The sequence below is a fragment of the Chroicocephalus ridibundus genome, chromosome 1, assembly GCF_963924245.1.
Source record: "Chroicocephalus ridibundus chromosome 1, bChrRid1.1, whole genome shotgun sequence".
Taxonomy (NCBI): domain Eukaryota; kingdom Metazoa; phylum Chordata; class Aves; order Charadriiformes; family Laridae; genus Chroicocephalus; species Chroicocephalus ridibundus.
The window spans coordinates 89,795,311-89,819,249 of NC_086284.1; the positions used below are offsets into that span (position 1 = coordinate 89,795,311).

The 23,939-nt window shown below is 40.8% G+C and overlaps 1 protein-coding gene across 4 annotated transcripts; it reads left to right on the forward strand.

The window, feature by feature from the left end:
• Positions 1–428: 428 nt before the first annotated feature.
• On the forward strand, positions 429–22,908 carry ZFX (zinc finger protein X-linked). Of its 4 annotated transcripts, XM_063343343.1 has the most exons (9): positions 789–3,183; positions 3,698–3,767; positions 6,511–6,599; positions 7,031–7,597; positions 16,549–16,698; positions 16,893–17,036; positions 17,127–17,261; positions 19,756–19,896; positions 21,446–22,908. In XM_063343343.1, the coding sequence occupies exons 3-9, from the start codon at positions 6,539–6,541 to the stop codon at positions 22,630–22,632; spliced, it is 2,385 nt and encodes a 794-aa protein (XP_063199413.1). In that variant the 5' UTR covers positions 789–3,183; positions 3,698–3,767; positions 6,511–6,538; the 3' UTR covers positions 22,633–22,908. The 4 variants fall into 4 exon arrangements, with proteins under 4 accessions (XP_063199421.1, XP_063199393.1, XP_063199413.1 ...); XM_063343323.1 differs by lacking the exons at positions 789–3,183; positions 3,698–3,767 and adding an exon at positions 430–747; XM_063343334.1 differs by having other exon boundaries at positions 789–3,767.
• The last annotated feature ends 1,031 nt before the right edge of the window (positions 22,909–23,939 follow it).

Genomic DNA, 23,939 nt, shown 5'->3' on the forward strand with positions numbered 1-23,939 from the left:
TCGCCCCAGCGCGGAGTACCCGCGCCCTAAAAATCCAACCCCCCCGGCCCTCCGACGCGAGTAAAACAGGCCGGCTGGAGCGCGGAGCCCTCCAGCCCGCAGCGGGGCCGGGCAGGGCCGCACGCCTGGCGGCCGGCGCCGCGGAATGGCGGCCGTCGGGAGGCGGAGGGCGGGGGAGGCTCGCCCGGGCGGCGCCAGCATGGAGGGGCCGGGAGGGGAGACGGGGGGTGGGGTGGGGGGTCCCCGGGGCAGCCGATCCGCTTCGGGGGCGCACGCCGAGCCCCGAGCGGCGCTTCGCGGCCGAGCTGCGGCGGAGGCGGCGGCAGGAGGAGCCGCAGGGAGCCGAGCGCGGCCGCGCCGCCTCTCCCTCTCCCCCCCCCCACCCCCCGCCGCCGCCGCCGCCACTACCACCACCCCGATCCGCGCCGGCTCGCCTCGCCCGGCAGCGGCCCCCGGCCCGCCCGGCGGCCCCGGCCCCGGCGGGCGGCTGGCCCGAGGCGGCGGGCAGCGGCGGCGGCGCGCTCCCTTCCGCCTTTTCCTGGGTCTCTCTCGGGCAGTGACGTGACGTGCTGACGGCGGGCCCGGCCCGGGGAGCTTGGCCGCTTCCACTCAGCTCCGAGCTCGGCCCCTCCCTCCCCTCCCGCCCGCCCGCCCCGCCGCCGCAGCCGCCGCCGCCGCGCTCGGCCCAGTCGCGCTGAGAGAGGCCGCGCCGCGCCGAGGCGAGCGCTGCCGCCCGCCACCCGCACGGTAAGCAGCCCCGGGGCTGGGCCCCACCGCCCGGCCCGGCCCGGGCCTTCCCCTGCCCGCACCAGGCCGCAGCGCAGGCCCCGAGGAGGCCGCAGCTAGGCCGCGCCAGGGCTCCGGCAAAAGAGCGGGCCGCAGGGCCCCGGCCGAAGGGTTCCGCACGCCCGGCGCGGCCCTGGGCAGCGGGGGCAGCGGCGTGAGGGGAGCGGAAGCGGAGGGAGGTGGTTGCGGGCCCGGGGGGAGGCGGGCGAGGTCGGTGCCAGGCCCCGGGCCCGGCCGAGGGGGGTTCGGAGAGTGTCTGGAGGAGGAGACAAAATGGCGGCGCGCGAGGGGGGGGAGGCGGAGGGCGCCGGGCGCCATCTTGAATTAATCGCTCGCCATAGCCCATGTCTCCGCGCAGGCCGGGCCGGGCCGGAGGGGGGAGCCCCTGGCCCCGCTCATCGCAGCGCCGGGCCGCAGGCTCCGGAGAGGGAGAGCCCGTAGCCCTCCCCCACCCCCGCTTCTCCCCCCTCCTCTCCCTCCTCCCCGCCTCGGCGCCTGCCAGCCAGCGAGTCGCAGGGGAGCTCGGCGCTTTCCGGCCCGTGGCGGCTTCCTGTGCGGCCGCGCCAGGGCTGCCAGCCGTGCCCCCTCCTGCCGGGCGCGATCTCCTCTCCTCTTCCCTCCCGGTCGGCCGGGAATTGGGGCAGCGGCGGGAGGTTCGCCCTCAGCCTGCGTCGCCCGGCCGCCCCGCGAGGTGCGGAGGCGCGGGGTCCCCCTAAGCCCCTTTGGGTCCCCTTCCCCCTTCTTGTTGGCTTCCCCTCCCCTCTGGCTATCCTCTCGCCTGCAGAGGCCCCCACCTCAGTGAAAAGTAGTTTCAAAGGGGTCCCCGGGACTGGTTATTTCCTTAATGTAGGGTTTGTTGAGAATTAGCTTGGGTGTCGCCTGACGCACAACATCCCTGTGAAATCTGGAGAAAACCCAATTTTTTTTTTTAACCAGTTTCTGCAAATAACCACGCCACTGAACAAAGAGAAAAAGACTTGGGATTTTTTTTTTTTTTTAACAAAATCACAATGAAAACAGCAGTACCAATTCTCTTGCCAAAACTGAGGGAGATGCATCAAGAAATAAAACATGGTCGCGTTTGTTACATTGTCTTTATTTTTTTAGCTATTCACCTAATAATCGTGCGGCTTATTTTCAATGTAAGAATTAGATGCTATAGGAGTATAATTTTTTTTTTAACCTTTCATATGCGTGTGTGTACATCGCGTTCTCCGTAAGTGGGTCACGCAGGGAGAGTTGTGACTGCAGCAGTAGTGGAGACTGAACCCACGGTCGTCTCATAACCACAGCGAAGCTTCGGGTAGCTCGGGGCTCTAACCCAATTGGGACATGTAAGGCGTGCTGCAATTTTTAATGTGATGTTGCAAGGCATGATGGGAACTTGGTTATGGTTGTAAGTCATCTCAGCGTAGGTAGGGGCCAGGGCCCCTACGTGGGGGATTTTGCTGTTTATGCCTTTATTTTTTGAGGAAGCGTCAGAGTTTTGCTGTGTGAGTATTTGGTTTATGCCCCCGACTCCAAATAAACAGATGGGCTGTTCTTTCCTTAGGAGTAGACAAAGGACTATCTTAAGAACTATCAATTTCTTTTTCATAAGGATGGATTTTCTGAGATTTCCTCTTTTTCTCTTTTTCCTCATGTCCTTTTTTTTTTTTAGGTGAGAGCAGAGAAACTGACAGTTTCTGTGTCATATTAAAGCTTTCTTCTAAGGATCTATTTTTAAAGTTGCTCTCTCTTTAAAACGTGACAGCTCGTCTATTTCTTTTTATTTCATCTTGATTACCTTCGTAGGCCTGTTGAGTCAAGGATTTGTAATGTGGCGAGACTGTGCAGTGTCTGTGTTGCTTCTCTTGACCGATTGTACTCAAGATCAGATTTATGGAAAATAGCCATTTTTGTTTTGGGAGGTTATTTTATTTCTATTAGCTTAATACCATTTCTTACATGAATATGTATTTTTTTAATCTGTCCTGCCACTTGAAAATATTGCCTTGACTTTCATAAAACCAAACCCAAACAATCAATTTGTAAGTAAAGTAAAATTCAATTTGTAAGAACTACCTTTACAAACAGAATTAGGTGTATTTCAGAGTTGTATTAATTCTTGATCCATATGAAGCTGGCATAGACCCAAGCCAAGTAAAAGATGTAGATGTTTAGTTCTTTTCAGCAGTATAAAACCTGGTTTTAGGTGCCTAGACTTTTTCTGTCATAGTGGTAGAAGAGCAGTTCCCAAATTACTGAGATTTGAAGAAGAACCACGTAGATTTGGGCATTGAGGAGGACTAAGTGTAGGGACGTGGCTGGACACCTGCTTCTCTTTGAGAGTTTAGGTTCCCAAACCGGAACTGAAAATTGAACCTGTCTGCTTTGGTGCCAGAACCTGCTCCTGGGGTAAGTGTCAGCTGGAATATTTTGAAAAAACTGAGAGGACTTTCTGCCCTTCTCGAAATGTTGCAGGAAAATGAACTGCTGGAATTGCTTGTGGTACCACAGAGCCTAGGGCGCTTGCCAAGGAATTTGAAGGTGTTTGGTGTGGTGCTCACAACAGGAAGCTCTGGTATTTCTCGTGTTGCAGAGCAGTGTCTTCATCACCTGCCAGTTAGTACAGAACCATGTGGCATACCTTCCTTTGTGTGGCAGAGTCTTGGACCCCTGTACTGTCCCACTGCTCAGAAGAAGAGCAAGCAGGAAGAAACACAGTATTTTCCGCATCTACTGATTAGTATGCTCAAAACCTGAGATGATTTCAGGAAATTTTAGGGATTTTTTTTTTTTCTATCCATGGACGGATGTCTTGATGCCTTTTTGGACTGCAGATTTTGATTTAGGCGCTTTTATCGTTTTAGACAGTTTAATTAAATCCTGTTTTAAATGCCTGCACGTTCTTCTGGTCTTCTTTCCACAGCAAATATGTTTGGAGGTGGGGTCTTTGCCCTAGTGGAGCACTTTTAAAGTCTTTGTGGTCCTGCACAGGGGTAAGAATTTCTGTACGTGAATTTTTTGGCTGCGTCTGGGTATAAAAGCATGTTAAGAGAAACCTTATTTTGGAAGAAACTCAGTCAGTGAAAGGGTTGGGGTTTTTTTCTTCTTCTTTGGAACAAGTGCCAAAGTGTAAATCTGTGTCCTTTCTTAGACTTGGTCTTGAAAACCCATGTGCCTGGGAAACTTCTTCAGTTTGTGTAGAACCTGAGCCATCATTTTGCAGCGTATTACCGCCCTGTGGGGGAAAAGACCTTGCCAATGCAGAAGAGGCCACACTGTTACGCAGAGTATGCAGCTGAAGGTCTGCTGGGCTGTCACTGCTGGTGGCAGCGTCTTTATGAAGCTGCACCATTGTGAACACCACAGACTCATTGGTTTTAGCATCTGGGTAGCAGCAAAGAGATGGCGTCAACAGGCTCGTTCTGGAAGCCAGGAAGTAGTGATGGCAGCCTCTGGGTCTCCTGGGTGAAAACGATAGACAGAAGGACAATGAAGGAGAGCTTCTCCCATAGAGAGAGTGAGGAATATAGGGAGAGGATAGGATAGAGAAAGTGCATGCATGAATCATAAGAAGTAGGAATTTGTGGTGGAGTGGTGGTCAGGTGGGTGATGAAAGCAGGAAGCGGGGAAAACAAATGCCAGTTCTTCCAGTAGCTAGTGGTGAACTGGCACTTCAAGCTGGTTGGGTCCCAGCCGATCAGAGACTAATATGTATGATAATAGAACCGTCAAAAGCACAGGCAGAAACAGCGTCTTGACTTTTCCCAGAGAGCTGGACAGCAAGTGCTAGTTTCATATGTGTGTGTTGCCTGAGGAGAGAGGCAATTTATTTCTGCCAACCTTTAATCCCCTCTGCCTCCTCCAAAAAAAAAATTCTTTGAATTGCTGATACAATCTTTGCTACAAATTGATGAGTAGCATGGCTTTGTGTGAATGATGGGAGTGGGCTGTAGTTATAAACTGGAGAGATGAAATGTGGGGGTGAGGAGGTAATGAATATGGTATAGGTACAGCCACACAAGAAGTTGGAGAAGAAGCTACAGAAAAGAAGAAACTAACCAGTAAAGGCAACACAGAAAAAATGACCACATGAATAGGCATTCAAGGCATTTGTAATAGACTGGCTAGGTGTATGCTGAATAGATGGAAGTAAACCAATTTGGGTATGAATAATTCTTGCTTAAATAACTATATGAAACCTTGTTATTCTGTTCCTGTTTCTGTGGCATGGCAGAAGTTGATTGCCATCAGTCAAGCTACGTCTTGTGTTTGAGGCTGAGAAACGCTTTTCTTCTGCTCTTGATTCTGAGGAAAGCATTTATGTGACGAGCTGTTTCTGTTAATGGTGGGTGCTTCTGACAGAAATGCTTGGCAGTCAGAATAATCATGAGGTGATTTATGTCCAGCTGGACACCACAATGATTTGTTAGAGCAGCTGCCTTTAAAATGTAGGGGCCTTCCAACTGAACATCACACAAATATGGGTCCACTTGGAAAAATATTTGACTGCTGCTGCTTTTCCTCCAGTTCAATTTCTGGCTATATTTTTCCTTCAACTTGTAAAAATACATTTTCTCATATAAATTAGGTGTTTAGTTGCGAAGAGTTGAGCTAGAAAAATGGTGAAGTCTAGAAAATACTTGCTACAGATTATGGTTGTAGGTTTGTGTTTTTGGAGTAGTTGTTAATTTTTTGTTTTGTATAGCAGTTTCCCCCATGAAGACTTAATCAATGTAAATGTTACTTGATGTGATTCAGAAAGGTTATGATTCTTATGGAAACCTTGGACAGAGTCTTAATGTTTTCTCTATGTCTTTCACATTGTGAAAGTATTACTGGAATGGGGAGATTTCTGCCTGACACTGTGAAAAATGTTTGGAGGAAGGAGAATCACATCTTCCACTTGTACAGAAACACAAGCAGAAATGTGTAGCAACATTCTATTGCCTTTTGCTGGTTCTGCACTTAGGAAGCTAGTTGGACTAAGTGCACAGGAGCAGTACAAGTTTATATTAGATCACGTTTTACCCAACTAGGTTTGCCTGGTCCTAATTATAATGCACATATTTCAGCAGCAAAATTTAGATTGCAGTTTCAGATTTTAGTAAGTGTTTTAACTTTGTGGTCCTGTTTGGTTGTTTTGTTAGGAAGACTGAAATCTTAATTTGTTATTATGCATTGAAGAAGTGCTGACATTCAGTTCAAAGAAACTTGGTAGAATATGATATTCGGTAATTTTTGAGAACCAGTGACATTTTTTTAGTACAAAAGAAAATAGGTACTTCGTCTTGGGGAAGGAGTTTTTAAAATATTCACACATCTGAGGTTTGAAACGTGGTATTATGTTCTGGAACCATTTTACATTGATGATTTCAGTTCCTGAAATGATGTAAGAGTAACTTTCTCCTGACTGCCCAGGTATGAAGACAGGGGACATCAAAAGCAGAGTGCATTTCAGATTATTAGCTGCTACCTTTGATTTATCTTATTGAACTTTATTGATATGACAGCACCATATTCCCCACCATCCAAAAAAGACTTGAGTTTGAACTTGTCTAGGCTTTGTCTTAATTTTTTTTAATTTGTAAGATTATAAGGAAGTTATATTTTCATATCCCTTTATCAGCCATTTCTGTGTTTGTAGGCACCCAAAATGTCTGCTTTTTAGTGCACAGGCAGAGGCAACCTTCCTTGCACAATATGAATTGAATAACCTTTCTTTTTTACCTTCTACAGATACTGTGACTGATGAGAGTTAAAGGCCATGGATGAAGATGGGCTTGAATTGCAGCCGCATGAGCCAAATGCATTTTTTGATCCAACAGGTCTGTCAGGAGATAATATGTAGATAAGTGTTCACATTAGATGCTATTGACAGTCATTTATTTTGTCTTTGCTTAAAAATGCTATGCCGCATCAATGCTTTTGTATAGAGTAGTCGCTTTTGATTTTCAGTTGTTTTTATTACTCAGAGCAATATGAATGAGCTACTGTTCTGCCAAGTAATAGCTGTTTGGATATTGGGGGAGAGTCTAAAAATTGTTGTTCATCTTAGTTATGTTAGCATCTACTGAAGACTTGCTTTATCAGCTCCGCATATATCTGTCTATCTTAATTGCTTGTAGGCTATTAACGCCTGTTTTACTAAATTGCAGCATAGTGTAAAAGTTGAAGTAAAATAGAAGTACTTTCAGTTATTAACCGCTTAATCCGAGTTAGTTTACAATTTAACTGCTGTTTTAATTATGTTTTTCAGGAGCTGATGCAGGACATATGGATGGAGATCAGATTGTTGTGGAAGTACAGGAAACAGTATTTGTTTCAGATGTAGTCGACTCAGATATAACCGTGCATAACTTTGTTCCTGATGATCCAGATTCTGTAGTAATCCAAGATGTCATTGAGGATGTTGTTATCGAGGATGTTCAGTGCCCAGACATCATGGAGGAGCCAGATGTATCTGAAACTGTCATTATTCCTGAACAAGTGCTGGACACAGACGTAGCCGAAGAGGTTTCTTTGGCTCATTGCACTGTCCCAGATGATGTTTTAGCTACTGACATAACAGCAGAAGCAATGTCTATACCAGAACATGTACTGACAAGTGAGTCAATGCATGTACCTGAAGTTGGACATGTAGAACATGTAGTTCATGATAACGTTGAAGAAGCAGATATTGTCACTGATACTCTGGGAACAGATGTTGTATCTGAAGAAGTCTTGGTGGCAGACTGTGCATCAGAGGCAGTGATCGATGCCAATGGAATCCCTGTGGAACATCAAGATGAGAAGGGCAACTGTGAAGATTACCTTATGATTTCCTGTAAGTGTCTTGGTAAAGCCATCGAAATTCTTAGGATATGGGCCTGGGTGGTGCTCAAAATATCTGAGGGAGGGGTTACGACAGGACCAGAGCCAGATTTTCTGTATTATTTATTGAAATACAGATCTCACAAAGGTACTCAAATGGGGGAATTTTTAGGAACGTGTACCAGCTAAAAATTCTGGTGAAGCTAATGGAGAGAAATACTGGGAAATGCATGTCTGATTATAAATTATTTTTGTAGCATTTTATAGCATATAAACAAAAGAGTTAAGAATTCCAGTAAACTAAATGGCATATACTTAGTAAGAACTGAAAGAAAATAAATGTGACGTTGTTTGAAAACGCATGTATATGCAGGTTACTAATACTATTGCCAAGACATTAAGAAAACAAACAAAAAAAATTATGGGAAAGGGAAAGTAAAAAAACTCTGTTTTTTAGAAGTCCAAATGACAATTTATTATCTTTGTCTTGTGTTTTGCTAGGCACTCACCCCTTCCACCCCGTTTATAGTTAGATACAGGCAACAGTATGGTTTTCTTTGCTGTTAGGATGTGATTTCTTCTCTCAATAAGCAAAGGATGGAGGTATGCTAACAAAAAGAGTAGCTCATGCTGCTCACAGCTGAGAAGCAATCATGAATACTTAATCTCCCTTAGGAACAGTGGCACAATCCATTTGAATCATATTTCAAAAGACTTAAAGTAGAGGGTGGAGAAGAACAGAGCATACCACCAACCCTTTTTCTGCTGAGGATATCCATTTGTGAACTAGAGTTTACTCTATGTTAGTTATTACAATGCTTACTCAGTGCAGCACCTAGGAACATCAGAGTGTCACTGCTGAATATTTGTTTGTCGTAGAAATAGAAAAGCTTTGTTAGGCTGGTTTGTTTAATTGCCATTTCAGGCACTTCAGTTTTGTCTAGCATTAAATGACTCCATTGATGAGGCACACTTCATGCTCTGCTTCAGTTGCCTTTTTTTTTTCTTTTCTTTTCTTTTTTTTCCTTTTTTTTCCTTTGGACGCTTTTTTGAAATGTGTAATAACTTGTTTTAATTTTATATTCTGTACTTATGGATTTTAATGTTGCTTCTCCTTACCTAGGATCACTGCATTTCTTAATTTATCATCTCTTGAGTTCCTTGAGTAACCTTGTGCAGCCATGTTTTGAGTTTATATGAGGTACAGTTAATTCTCTATTATCTGGGAAAACAATGAAATGGGATAATGCAAAATATGGATAACACAGAACATTGTAAAATTAAGCTGCAGGATCATACTGAGGTGAAATAGATCAGGGGTGCTGCTGTCTGAAATAGTTTATCCAAATAATTTATCCAAACTAATGAATGCGTTTTCTGATTCTGGACCTGACTTAGATCAGATGAAAGCAGCTGAAATGCACCTGCAGCATAGTTAGGCAGCAAAGTGGATAATCCACCTATGGGTAATTGAGGCCTCACTGTGTAAAGGCGCTGGTGGTGATCCTTACCTGTGTCTTATCCCTGACTGTAGCTCTTCAAGGTACTGTTGCTCCTGTCTGTCTGCTCACCTTTTCCCTGCAGGTTGTCATCCTGCAGCATGGGCAGCAGAGTGAGGCCTCTGGGGCTGTGGTCAGGATCACTTTGCAAACTGTGTCTGTGTAAATTCAAGTTGAGGGGGTGGGTTGATCCGTGTCCCATTCAACCATTGCCAGTGGCTGAATGAGGATAGAATGTCTTGGTGGATGCCGTATCACATGATCCCTAAAATACCCACCTGGCTAGAAAGTCATCTTAGATGTACCAGTCATCAACAGGTGGTAACGGTCAGAAAACAAAGGAAATTGGTAGTACAGATATGCTGGGTTATTCTGCATTTTCAGTCATGTATTTCTGCAGTTTCGTACTCTATTCAATATTAAATTCCTCTTGATAGTCTTGTGCTATATTTTGTGTAGATTCAGAACCTTAAAGCATTTAAAACAGTCGTTATGCTACAAAACATGCATCCTTTCTATTTGTGTTTAAAATGTTAAGTATGTTTTACAGTTCATTTTAAAGGGAAGTTCCCTATTACCATCTACTGTGTTTAAAGGCTGCATAACAAGTTCTTCTGGTTGTGAAGTCAGTGTCTAGTGCGTTTCCGTCAAGTGAAGATTATCTTGCCAAATAGTCTCTTCGTTGTATGGAAAACATTATTTGAATTAATTTCCATATTTTTTTGTTGCATAGCGGTATTTGCATTTATTGATCTGTTGACTGTCACGGTTCTTCAGTTGAATTTGGTATTAGGTGGCTTTTAAAAGGAACATCAGCCTAGTTTTTGATTTTTCATCGTAGCCTGTAAATTCGTGCTTGATTCTGCCAAACCTCCATGAACTGCTGGGGCAGGTGTTGGAATGTAATTTTGTCTGCTCTTACAGTAGCCAAATGTACGTGCTTCTAAGATCTGGGAGCTAGGCAGTGTTCTTCAGGATGCCTTTGCCTGTCTTCTTTTATCTAGTCCCGTGCAAAGCAGGCAATGACACTTTGTGTTCTTTCTGTTGTAGGTTTCTCAGTCTATATTCTTCAATGGAAGTTATTGGCAAAATCTTTTTGCTTTCTTCTTCCTATACGGTGTCTCTCTTTTAAGTGTTTCCATTTTTGTTCCTAATGAACTACGTCTACATAGATTTTCTTAAGATAATTTTCTTAGCTTTAACCTCAAAATAGCTGTTTTGAAATGACTAGGCTATGTGTACTTTTTTGAATATTGTGTTTCTGCCTTCTTTCTTGGTTTCAGACCAGTTTGTCCTTTCAAAGAGTACAGTGCCTCTGGGTTTCATTCTGTGACTTTCCTTCAGGAAGCTCGGCATTTTAATATTTCTTTGCCCATTTAGATTTAATTTAGCTTCTGCATTGATACGCCATTTTTTTTTGTCTTTTCATTTCCAAGATAACGTTTCTTGTCACAGCTTGTATTATCACTACCTTTTGATGTATTCACCTTTTTTCTTGGATACTTTGTCTTTGCCCCCAAGCTTCATTTTTGGTCCATCGTAGACTTGGGACACTTACGGCAGAGCAGAATCAGATATTCGTTCAATAAAGAATGCAAACTGATAGTAGCTTGAAAAGGAATCAAGAAGGTTTGATGAATCAGTTTTTCTTTTGCATATGCCATGCAAACAAGCCAGTTCATGAGTTTGGTAAGGAAAGGATAAATTGTGTTCTGGCTCACACTGCTACTAATTACTTGGTAGCAAATTTTAAGGCTTGGAAAATTGTTTCTCCATAAGTGAAACAGTAATGGTGAGATTAGCTAGTGTTTGTCAACAACAACAACAGAAAAATCCCCAGCATTTACTAACCAAGGAAAGTAGTGCCTTACATCTGGCCATAAGATAGAAGTTAAGATTTTTGCTTGTCTGATTTTATTTGATTTGGCAAGGTAAGACACATCCTCTGGCACGAACTCATTCCATAAGACAAAAGTACTCCTGATATACTGTTATTTAATTGCAGTAAAAATGGTGAGGCACAGTGGAGGTTTGACAAGGGAGTCTGGAGAGAGGGAAGGGTAGCCTCACAAAGTTTAGGCTGCAGTTTTAGGAGGTCCGATGATGTTTGTAAATACAGGGGCTACGCTATGTCCATCCACACCCTTACTTTGCTCTGAGTTAGGCATGTCTTTTGTTTGTTGTATCTGAATTAACACTTTTGATTACAGGAGTCAGAGCCCAGGGTACTAAAAGAGAGAGAATAATGATTGCATCTTTTCATAGGTGTAGGTGAAACCCCTCTTTTCTCATTCTTGTTGGATGTTTAAGTTGAAAGCAATGTATGGATGTTTAAGTTGAAAGCAATGTATCTGATGAACAAAGCCATAAAGTTCATGGCTTCATTAGGGCCATCCAGTAGACTTCTGATCAAGAAAAGAAAATGCTCTTAATTTGTTTTCTAAACATAAATAAGTACCTCCCTCTTTTTCCCTGGAGGTTCTTAAAGATGCAGCAAATCAATCACGTTTATCTTTCTGTGAGGTAGAACTTGCTGCTGTGCTTCTGCCTGACCTCTGGAATGGCACCAACAGTTGTTGTAGCTGAGGCTGCTCAGGAGGTCACCGTGAGAGGTGGGGGAGATGAGAGTTCCCTTGAGCTGAGTGATGCCTCAGAGCTTAGTGTGATTTGGGTGCCAGGGAGAGCAGGACAAGAAGGACAAGTGTTAGATACCAGTTTGGAGCTCAGGAAGTTCCCTGCTAGATTGCTGCCCTGAGGGGAGCTTCAGATGCATAGGGTATACTGGTGCTCATGTGTAATGGCAGCGGCATTAAAATCAAAATAGAACAGATTTCTGTTTTCCCACAGGTTAGAAAAGCTGCTTTGCCATTTAAGAAATAACTGGACAGTAAAAATAACTTCTTCATTGGACTAGGAATTCTGTGATATCCCGTGGAGTACAAGTAAAATGTTTCTGTCACAGATAACTGAACAAAGTCTGTCTGGGGAATACAGCATGCTTTTAATCTATTGTAGAGAAAACAAAATAGTTAGCAGTGGCCTTTTTCATTAAGACTTGTTAAATAGGGTTGTTTATTTTGTAAGCAGGCAAGTATCCCATGATACGCATTTTCTGAGCAGCGGAGAGAATCATTTGGGAACATAAAGGCTGACAAAATAGATGCTTCTTGCCTAATTGCTCCACAGACAGATTTTAAGATCTGTTAAACTGATGTAGATAGAGACTTTTTCTTGGAATGTTTGTAAGAATTGTTTCAGTCTGTTATTCAGCAAACAGCAGTGTGTACTTGAAAAAGATGGAAGGTTTCTTCGGTTTAAGTGAATTTTATCTTTTACAATCCATTTATTTCCCTCATTTAATTGCACATAAAGGAGAAACGGTAGGAAAGAATAAGTGTAAAAGCTTATGGAAACCATTTAAAAAAAAAAAGATAGTTACAAATATTGGCATTTTTCTAGTTAGGAGTAAAAGATTGCAAGGCTACAAAGTCTGTATCTGCTGATCCATTAAATATTGGATATAAAAACCTAAAACCAACTTCTGGAGGAAAGTGCATGTGTCTTGGTTAAACAAAAGATGTACCAATTAAGCAAATGCAGGATCTTGGGCTAGCATGTATGCTTCGATATGGGGAAACTAGCCTCATCTGTGTTTTAAATACTGCTTTTATTATCAATGCACAGGGGCTTGTTTTGGTCACAAAAATGCTATTGGACATATTTTAATAGGAGGGTAAAGATACAGGAGATAATTACTGGTTGGATATTATGGTTTATGACATTATGTGATTTTTTTAAAATTAGATTTAATGTTTTTTAGGAAAAATGCTGTCATCATGATTGTACATATTAAGCAATCTGTTCTTAATGTTGCGTACTTTTATTTCTTAACTTTACTCTTTATTCCTTTTTTTATCTGTTGGTCACTTTTTGTTGATATCCTTGTAAAAGGTAACTAGACAGGCTTTAAATATGCTACATCTTTCACGTTGTGTGACACCTTTCTCGTCTGTTTGTGCTTTTAATAAAAAAATCAAGCATTATCTTTACATGGAAGCAATTATTACAACATTGGAGAAGCACGTACTTTTTTTAGCTGTTTTTTACAGCTCATAGTATGCGAAGAGCAGGCTCCTCTGATCAGCGAAGTCTGTGAGGAACATCAGCAGACTGGCCACAGAATGCATTCTTGCAATTTACGTAAAATAATGATGTTCCTAATAATTTTTCTCTCTTTTTTTTTAACTTGGAGAATTAGTCTGAATCCTTGTTTAGTGAAGTAAAGCTACCAGCTAGTTGTGGGGGGGGAATACATATAAAGTTTCTAGTGTTCAGTTAACTATCTAATTAAATGGAGGCACAAGGTATGACAGCATTGGAATAACGATAATTTCAACTTTTTTCTAGCATGTGACTTGTGATTAGTTTAATAACTGCCCCGGGTCTCTACTTGAAAGGAATCTCTTGATCTCTTAGAAGCTTAACCAATACTTCTAAGTACTTTTTTGGGGGTTTGTTGTTGGTTGTTGTTTTTTTTTAATTTCAAAGAGGAACAATGTGAGAGAAGATCAGTCGTGCACAGTATTTGTGGGATCCCTTGGTGGGCTGTGAATTTGACTGAAAAATTCAAACATCATCAGAGTTCCAGATTCAAACATTGATCAGTCAAGTATTTATGAATATCATTGTCTCTGATTGTGAGACAGATATGTGGAGAATGCAGAAACATAGGGAAAGTGTTAAATAGAAATCAAATTTCATAAATGCTGCCAGAGCATCAGGGAATCAGTAGAGGTAAAAGCTTATGTAGCCATAGGACAAAATACCATGGAAATGGTGCTTTGTGTGATAGATACCCATTCGCTTTTGCCTTGTTTGTCTCTTCTTCTGATTTTTTTTTTTTCCCTACCTTTTTCTTTCCACCCTACTTTTCTTCCTGTTACCTGTTTGCTGCTATGCTGCAAATACTGTTACTTCTAGAGCCCTTCAGGGGCTTTAGTTTTTCAACTATTGCCACCTGTCAAGAATGAAATTTTTTTTCCTTTTGGATGAGAAAAGTTGGCCTAATATTCCTACACATCAATTTCCTTACAGTTTAATGGCGCTGTTAAAAATATATTTAAACCAGTTGTTACATTTTGAAAACACTGTTGAGTATAGAGGGAAATCAGGGATAAACAAACTCGATTTGTTTTTAATAATGATTTTTTTTTTTAATCGTGATTTTGAATCTTGGAGAACTTATTTCAAAGAGTAAATGGAGCATATTTTTAAGATCTAGAATTCTTCTGTTGTGTGAATGTTATCAATGAATACTTCCATGTATGTATGGAAGTAAAAAACTTCGTCTTGTTAAAAAGAAACCGGCCTGTTTCAAATTGGTGCACGTAGGTTTACATTCTCTTTGATTGCTTCAGCCATAATTTTCCTTCCTTGAATATGTTCCAGCATCAGTTGAGTTTGGTGGCAGACTTCCCCTTTGGCTTCAGCAGTGTAAAATCAGTCTACGCTCATTTGAAAGCTTTCCAAGCACACGTGCGTGACACTGGAAACGGCCAAGTTAAAGGAGAACAACTACATAAATTTAGTGTAGGAACGAAAGCAAGTTTACTTTTTGTCAGAGTTCCAGTGACGTTTGGTGTTTTATGCATATGCCAAAGAATTTATGAAAGTCTGCTCAATAACTGAATATACATACTGTGGAGCTACGTTGCTGACATGATTCAAAAGAATATCTTAAGGTTTTTACTTTTAAAATGCTTTGGGGTTTCAACTACAAGATGTTACATTGTCCTGTGACACAAAATAATTTTTAAACATCGTACGGCTTGAAACATTCTGTATGGTGGCCATTGATCATGAACTTGGCATAAGAGTATTTAATGTTTTTTCTGCTGCTGTTTTGTTGCGGAGAAAGATAAACTAATTTATTTTAGTGCTTCATAATTTAATGTTATTCATATTTCTTTGTGAATAATGATGCCTGATTGAGAAATTGTACTTAAATAGAAATGTGTTTGATACATGAGACAGGACATGTGCTAGTTTATCTAATTTAAAGCCTAACTTATTGACTTCATGTCAGGAAAATAATAGTAATAATATTTTGAGCTTTTTTTAAAAAAGTAGATCTTGAAGTAAATGGAAGAGTTGCAGTTACTGAATAGTTAAGCTATGATTTAGTTAGGGTAGTTTAATGAGTGCCGGTAAAATAAGCATACTTTGTTAAGTATTTTGTACATGCTAGGTATGGTAGTTAAAAATTCTACAGCATTTATGGGATAGTTCTTACACTTCCTTTAGAACAAATTTTGTGTCTTATTGTCATGAATTGAAGTCGTGCATGGCTTTGAGGGAGCCGTGTCAGCCTTCAAAAGGGACTTTATGAGCAGTAAAGTCACAAATTACAAAACTATGCCATCACATTAAGAATTCTTAAACGATCTTAACACTTGAGAAACTTCTGAGGCTTCTGAAATGGGGATATTCTCTGAAGGCCTTGAGATACTGGATTTGATTTTTGTGAAAGCATATTCAGTATTTATGTCTTGAAAACCCACGCTTGGTAAAGTAAGATGGTGTGTGGGTGTGCATGCCGATGTAGAGTATGTCTTAAAAATTAGAAATGTGTTCCTCGTAAAGCTGGCTGTTAGCCCTGTTTATGTGGGAGGACTAGGCAAGTTATGGCAGTTCAAACTGAAGCGTGGTGTCGGTCCACTTCTGCAAGGAAGAGAACAAAATTTGAGATGATAGTAAGGATAGTATGTAAGGCTACAGCATAAAATTGAGTTCAAGTCCCTTCCATTAAGGGCACCATGAACGATTAGCTGAATGGGTTCACCAGTGCCGTGGTGTCAGGGCAGCACTTTGGCACTGTGCTTGATCCCTCAGCTGTTGAGCAGATGAGGAAAGTAGGGGGGTTTCTTCCTGTAGTTTTCATTCAGGTTTCCTCTCTGGTGAGCTGAAGAAGCATCAATAACACCGCTTTGCAAGGAACCGGGTCTTGCTGGCAGAAATAGTACCACTTGCATTAGAGACAGGGTTGAGGAACAGATAATGCTTTTGAAAAAAAAAAACAGTTAATAGCTTAGTAGTTGTGAAGGAGAAAGCAATTACAACTGAGAGTAAGTGAAATTAAGCCACAGAGTAAGTACTGACGTGCAGTTTCTTTCTACCATCATCTTGCTGCAGATCACTGTTTTCCTATTAGCATTGCCTGGTGTGGTGCTCATGCCTCTAGTCATATCACCACAGCTCTCTTCCCCCTTAACTAGAAGATATAGCTTGAATTTCGTTCTGGGTTTATTGTCATTGTTTTCAAGGATGTGAAAAAAATATTTATGGGTAGGTTTTTTATCACAACTTAATTTTAAACTGCTTCCAAATTTGATTAATAACATAATAAAGTCTTTCGTGTATGTCTGTCTGTATATGACTGGATAATTGTAATAACTTGTTTTTGTAGTGGATGATGCTGGTAAGATAGAACACGAAGGTTCTGCTGAAATTACCATGGAAGCAGAGTCAGAAAGTGGCTCTTGTAAAGTGGATGGCATTTGTCCAGAAGTCATCAAGGTCTATATATTCAAAGCAGATCCTGGAGAAGATGACTTAGGTAAAATACGCTCATTTTAGAATACTCAGCCTGGCATTTGAAATTTTGCATAATTAGAGACTGTTGTTTTTCAAGTCATCTGTAAAGAGCTGTGGGTCTAAATGTTACAGAGTTACAAACGCAGTTTTCTGCAGTTTAGCATAGAATTTGAACAAAGCGTATTTAAAATATTTTGCTCTGGTCTTCCTAATTAGGGGGCACAGTAGACATTGTGGAGAGCGAGCCAGAGAATGACCACGCAGTTGGATTACTTGATCAAAATAGCAGTATTCGTATTCCAAGGGAGAAAATGGTTTACATGACTGTAAATGATTCTCAGCACGAAGATGAAGACTTAAGTAAGTAGGTGGCTTTCATTTGGGAACAGGGATTTTCACTTTCAACAGTGCAGTGTTTCAATTAATTTTTTCTTGACTTCTTTTTCTCAGATGTTGCAGAAATAGCTGATGAGGTTTATATGGAAGTGATTGTAGGAGAGGAGGATGCAGCAGTGGCCCATGAACAGCAAATTGATGACACTGAAATTAAAACTTTCATGCCCATAGCTTGGGCAGCAGCTTATGGTAGGTAATACTCAAAAGAATTCTTCCTGGTGACACTGTCTCTAGCAGATGTTGGGCGTTGTTTTTTGAAGGGTAGTGGAGTATTTGTGGTTTTCGATATGTTTTTAAAGTTTTAGTTTAAGAATGATTTCTTGGCATAATGAGCCTTAATATTAAAAACAGAAGAAGAGAGAAGCTGTAAGGCAGGCTTCTTCTTATTCCTATTTTAACAAGCATTTTCCTTCATATTTTCATGATGTAGAAGGGGATGTACATGAGCTTTCAGCTGAAAAATTACATCTCAAGTACACCTGTCCTTCACAGTTTTAGGACACAGTAAGAGCTGGCTTGGGAATAGAACTGAGTATTTTTATTCAGTGGTAAAAAAAAAAAAAAAGCAGATGGGAATATGTAAGATTCAGTGTAATAGTGAAAAGCAACACTGACCTCTAGCTTGATTTAAATGCTTTCTAGAAGGGACATACAAATACATGATTTCACTAATGGAAATAATCAATTGATTAACAAAAAAGAATCTGGAGGGAAACATTTTAAAATTATAGCAGAACTTTGAGAATATTTCCAGCATGCAGAACTGGTGCACAAACTGATTTCCAAAACTTACGTAAGCTGGTAGACCAAAATCTCGTCTTGGAAATATTTCTGTATTGCCACGTTCTCCTTCCAAACGTAATTTGAGTAAACAAAGCAGGAGAAATAGTGGAGTAGAGGACAAAACTTAGGTTACGTGTCTGCATGATGTGGACTGTGGTGGCAAACAAACGGCAGGGAAGTGCGGAGGACACGATGGGGGCTGGAATCACGGATGTAAGTCAAGGGAGGACAAGATTTCAGGCAGCAGCGTGTGTTTAAAAGTTGTTTAGGAGACGGGTGGTAGCGCACCCAGACCTTATCTTTGGCCATATGCTGGTGAGCACAGTTTCAGCGGAGAGGAAAGGACAGAAGCCAGGTTGAGTGGGAACTAAAAATGAAATTAAGTGAACTCGGAACAACAGTGGTAGACTGAACGTTGAGTGATTTTTGGAGGAGGAGGAGAAAGTTGAGCAGAGTGTATTAAAAACAGAGAGTTGGAATTGAAAGGAGAATTTAAGAATGTGGGAAACAGTGGAGTCATTGCACTGTTGGCAGTAAGCAGCCTAACATGCAAGGTGAGAGGTGGTGGGAAGGGAAGAAATAACGAAGCAAGAAGGCATGAAAATGGCAGAGGTTGGTCATCTGCACTTCTCAGAACTCTTCTTCATTTAAAGAGGGATTAAGAGCTGATAGCAATGGCGTTTAAAATGTTACATTTGTTTTGTTGCTGTATTGTAGCAAAGCCCAGTCCCAGTGCGCTTTACATTCCAGAAGGTTTTTACAATTTCATTCTAGTGTTAGAAAATGTTTGGGGCCTGTTCTGTGTCACACTCCAGAAGGACTCTTCATGCACCTGTTGCAAACTTTCTACGTGTAAGATGTGAAATGGGTTTTTGTTTTCAGTGTCTGTCACTTGTCACATTTGCTGTTCAACACTTGAGCTAGTATATACGTCAGAATCTTTGGGCTTTGCACATGCCTGTTTCTGGCTCTGAATCTTCTTCTATTAATCATGAATATTCATCCCCAGCACTCTACAAAGGGAACAGCTATTGAGCATCTTGCCCTGTCTTCCACTTCTGTCTTATTTGTGTGCTTTGCTTTCACGAGGAACTGTTGCCTTCTATTGATTCAAGGAAAAACCATAAAATCTGTTACTAAAATTCATTTATGCCCTTAAATCACCAGTGTTAAACTGATTGCCGGTAAATACCTTCCTGAACATATAGATGTATTTACCTGTAATTTTCATGTTTGTTTTACATCCAGTGATACCCTTTGTGTATTAAACACGAAGTTCTGTGAGGCAAAGATTGTTTCCTTCTTTCTTTTATACAATACTGAGCATGCTCTTTGTTCCCAGTAGAAAGAATTTGTAAGTGTTAAAGCATCAGGTGTGCCAATAGTAAGTAGTGTACTTTGTGTGCAAGTGTATGGACTGTTCAGAACGATTCTTTGATCGCAGTTCTGGTTCTGAAACTTGGTGTGCGAAAAACTTCAGTCAGGTGAATTCAGATGTCCAGAAGTGAATGGAAGCTCAAATATGAATGTATTTCAGGACTGAGAAGAAAATGGGGCACAGTGTCCTGCTGTTGTTTACTGATGTTAAACATTTTGGGCGTAATGAGCAACCGAAGAAATGCAAAAAATACTGCTTTTAAAGGAGAACTCTTTGTGAAATGGAAAACCATTAACTCCTGTAAAATTATTTTAACAAAGACAATGCTTGCAGGTTCATAATACTAAGCGTAATTTGTAAGTTAAATACAGAGAAGTTTTGCAGCTCATCCTGTACATTAGTATGGTTTGATTAAATGTCCAGATAATAGTTTATCATTTCTTGTGTTGTCATTGTAGAATTTATTGCTCAAATAATCTGTAGAGTGATGACAGTAGGTAACTTTTTACCTTATCTTGTTAGGTAATAATAATGACGGCATTGAAAGTCGGAATGGCACTGCAAGTGCTCTTTTGCACATAGATGAGTCAGCTGGACTTGGGAGACTGGCTAAGCAAAAACCAAAGAAAAAAAGGAGACCTGAGTCTAGGCAGTATCAAACAGGTGAGTATCTGGTGGCTGGTTGTACTCTCATTCCTCTCGGCACTTATTCATAAACAAATGTACTTTGCTGGTAGGGTGCGCAATGTCTTGTGAAAAGCAGTGATTATTTTGGGAATCATTTTGTTGACAACATTTCTACATCATAAATGAGTGCATATTTCATTTTAAAGTTCTTAAACACATAGCTGCTTTGGATTGTGGGGGGTGTTTTAAAGGAAACCATCTCTGACATAGAAAAACTCAGTATCATAGCAAAAGGTTAAAAAGCTATATACTTAACTTGCCACACCAATTTTAATGTTTAATGTAACTTTTTTAAAGGTGATGTGAGATAAACAGTGTTCTGTAACAGTACTTTTAAAAAACCCTTTTTCTCTTTATTGAAAATATATAGAACAATCTATTTCATTGTGTCAGCTCCATAAGTAAGTGGAAAATCTGAACGTTCTGTGTTACAGTGGGTAGTGTAACTTCTATACCCTTTTCTGGTTAATTGTGAAATAAATTGCCTTGATGTTCACAGCAATGTTCTTACTTGCATCTGTAAGAACAGATGTGCTGTTTTGGCATTATTTGGTTTCTGCTGTTACTGTGTTATGGTCTGAACGATTTATTTGGTCCGATAAAGTTGAAAAAGCACATGAGTGTTTTCTTCAGCAGCCTTGCTTTAAACGATACTAAAAGTTTCTTTCCAAATTGTGACTTAACTGTAGGAGTTTGGTTTTGTCTGTCACTGAATTAGTAAACTAGGCAAATTGTAATCTTAAAGTTTGCTTTTTCTATTTCCAGCTACCTAGTCAGTTCTCCTTCTAAAACATTTTTGGAAAAGAGAGCTTTTTAGCATGCCTAGACAAATTCAGGGTAAACAAATCAGGCTGACGGATGAGTGCAAATAAGTTCCAAAGCTTTGAGGTGTCCGTATGTGAAGTGTGTTCTCATTGATTCCTGCTCGCTATCTCTTCAGAGTGTGGCTGTGACAGATGGCACAAGGAGGAGGTGTTAGTTTGGGGAGATGTCAATTGTAGTCAGCAGTAGGTGATTAAGCTGCCAGATTAAACTTTATCTACAGATTTCGTGGAAAGTCAAAGAAGATCACATGCTATTCTTACTACGTAATACTCGGTCAAAGAAGTTGGCTGCTGTTGTTTGCACCAGCAGCAGTTTCTATGCGTATTTAAGGTCTGAACTCATTCAGAATTCTTCGAAGTAGAATTATTTGAGGTGAAGAACAGCTGGGTGATGCTTTGGTTGTCGCCATCGAAAAACAGTATTTCCTTTCTCCTGATAATGAATGAAAGTAGTCATTCCCTCAGTTTCTTCTACCTAACCCAGTAATTAATGAAAGCAGTAATTCCCTCAGTTTCTTCTACCTAACCCGGTAACAAGCTTGTTTATTATATAGTATAGTGATGCGTCTGACTCTGTGATCTTATTTAACAATTCATCTTGTTATTAACAATTCATCTTGTTATTTAGGTTGAAATACGACGTTTATTGAAGTGTAATATTGTAGTATAATATTGATGAAGGGTTTTTTGTTGTTTTTCAGCAATAATCATTGGCCCTGATGGTCATCCGTTGACAGTCTACCCCTGCATGATTTGTGGAAAGAAATTTAAATCTAGAGGTTTCTTGAAAAGGCACATGAAAAACCACCCGGAGCACCTTCTTACTAAGAAGAAATACAGATGCACAGACTGTGATTACACTACGAATAAAAAAATAAGTTTACATAACCACTTGGAGAGTCATAAGCTGACCAACAAAACAGAAAAGCTTATTGAGTGCGATGAGTGTGGGAAAAGCTTCTCTCATGCAGGAACTTTATTTACTCACAAGATGGTGCACAGGGACAAAGGAGTTAATAAAATGCACAAGTGCAAATTCTGCGACTATGAGACAGCAGAACAAGGATTACTGAGTCACCACCTTTTAGCTGTCCACAGCAAGAACTTTCCTCACATTTGCGTGGAGTGTGGCAAAGGATTTCGCCATCCGTCAGAGCTCAAGAAGCACATGCGAATCCACACTGGTGAAAAACCCTACCAGTGCCAATATTGCGAATACCGATCTGCCGACTCTTCTAACTTGAAAACTCACGTAAAGACTAAACACAGTAAGGAAACGCCATTCAAGTGCGATATTTGTTTCCAGACTTTTTCAGATACCAAAGAGCTACAGCAGCATACGCTTATGCATCAAGAAAGTAAAACACATCAGTGTTTGCATTGTGACCATAAGAGCTCAAACTCGAGTGATCTGAAACGACACATAATTTCAGTCCACACGAAAGACTATCCTCATAAGTGTGATATGTGTGATAAAGGCTTTCATCGGCCTTCGGAACTGAAAAAACACGTGGCGGCTCACAAGGGTAAAAAATTGCACCAATGCAGACATTGTGACTTTAAGATTGCAGATCCCTTCATTCTGAGTCGCCACATACTCTCAGTTCACACAAAGGATCTTCCATTCAGGTGCAAGAGATGTAGGAAGGGCTTTAGGCAACAAAACGAGCTGAAAAAACACATGAAAACACACAGTGGCAGGAAAGTTTATCAATGTGAGTACTGTGAGTATAGCACTACAGACGCCTCAGGCTTCAAACGGCATGTTATTTCCATTCATACAAAAGACTACCCTCACCGTTGTGAGTATTGCAAGAAAGGGTTCCGAAGGCCTTCAGAGAAGAACCAGCACATTATGCGGCATCATAAAGATGTTGGGCTGCCTTAAAGTCTCTTTCACAGACTTACGGCTGGAATTATAAAGGAATTTTGCCTTTCAGGCACTTAGCTTATTTTAAAGCCAATCACCTGCGATCACACACAAAAAAAAAACCAACAAAAAAAAAACATACTGTGCATTTGATTTGTTGCTGTATAAAAATAGGATTATTGCTTCTAGTTGACTTTTATACCTTTTGTTCAATAGCGTGTTCTGAATTCTATTCAGTTTGTTTAATAAATGAAGAAAAGATGGCAACAATAAAGTTGCATTTAATAAAGTAAACCCTGTCTCTTACTGAATTTTTCAACCGTAATAGTTTATTTAAGTATATTTATCTTACTGACCTCGTTGATACTCACAGTGTCCATGTTAATGCAGTTTTGTCGTGAATTTTAAAAATACGAGATTTCTTTTGATGAAATTGTCAGAGGTGTGTATAAAATGGGGAATTGTGATGCTGAAGATAAAGTCACTAGGGCCCACCTGATTGTCTTGTTTTGACTAGACAGACTTTGTGGCAGGTTAACTGTTTTCCATTTGAGGAGTTACACATCTGACTTTATTGCGGAAAACTGTTCTGCGTTTTAATTCAGGTTTCAGAGATGAAAAATTTTTCAAAGTGGTTTGGGGCATTTGTTACCTTTCTTTAGCGAATTTGAAAGTATGCTCAAATATTGTGTTTATTGTTCCGTGCTTCTTTGTCTTTGAAAGGTTTTGCCTGTTACAAAATGAGTTGGGTTTTTTTTTTCCAATTTACTGCTGTCTTAATGTTGGAAACATAAAATACTGTTGTTGCGTTTGCAGAGATAAGAGATCACAACTGTCTGTACGTGCCGGTAAACATACCTCAAACTTAATGCTTTTGTGTATGTTAGTATTTCTTTGAAAGAACAGCTTGTGGTTCAGGTCCACGTTTTTTATTGTTTTAGAATAAAATTTTAAGACCAAGAGGTGCCTCGATTTTGGAAACCAGATATTTACAGTGAGAGCTTCAGAGGGGGGCGGAGTGGAGCAGGTGCATTCATAAGGAGTAGAGGTGTTTTAATGTAGATATCCATAATAAGTAACTTATGATAGTAGCAGAACTGTTCGTAAATTGAATGTTTTTTTCCTGAGCCATTAGCAGCTGTGTTAAGCTGCTGTTTATTAATTAGTACAGTATCCAGAATTAACCCAGTTCTTTTAATCTGTTTATAAACAGCTGGGAGAACATTACAATTATTAGATGCAATTTTGCCACCTGAAGACTATTATAAAATAGCGCCGTATCACTTGCTAATTGCAGCGTAAACGTACCAAGCACAAAGTCATGT

Bases quoted from the DNA above. Each gene is read 5' to 3' on its own strand.
- ZFX (XM_063343323.1), top strand. From the start codon at position 6,539: ATGGATGAAGATGGGCTTGAATTGCAGCCGCATGAGCCAAATGCATTT. The intron at 16,699-16,892 runs GTAAAATACGCT...CTTCCTAATTAG, and splicing joins TCCTGGAGAAGATGACTTAG to GGGGCACAGTAGACATTGTG. The intron at 17,262-19,755 runs GTAGGTAATACT...TTATCTTGTTAG, and splicing joins AGCTTGGGCAGCAGCTTATG to GTAATAATAATGACGGCATT.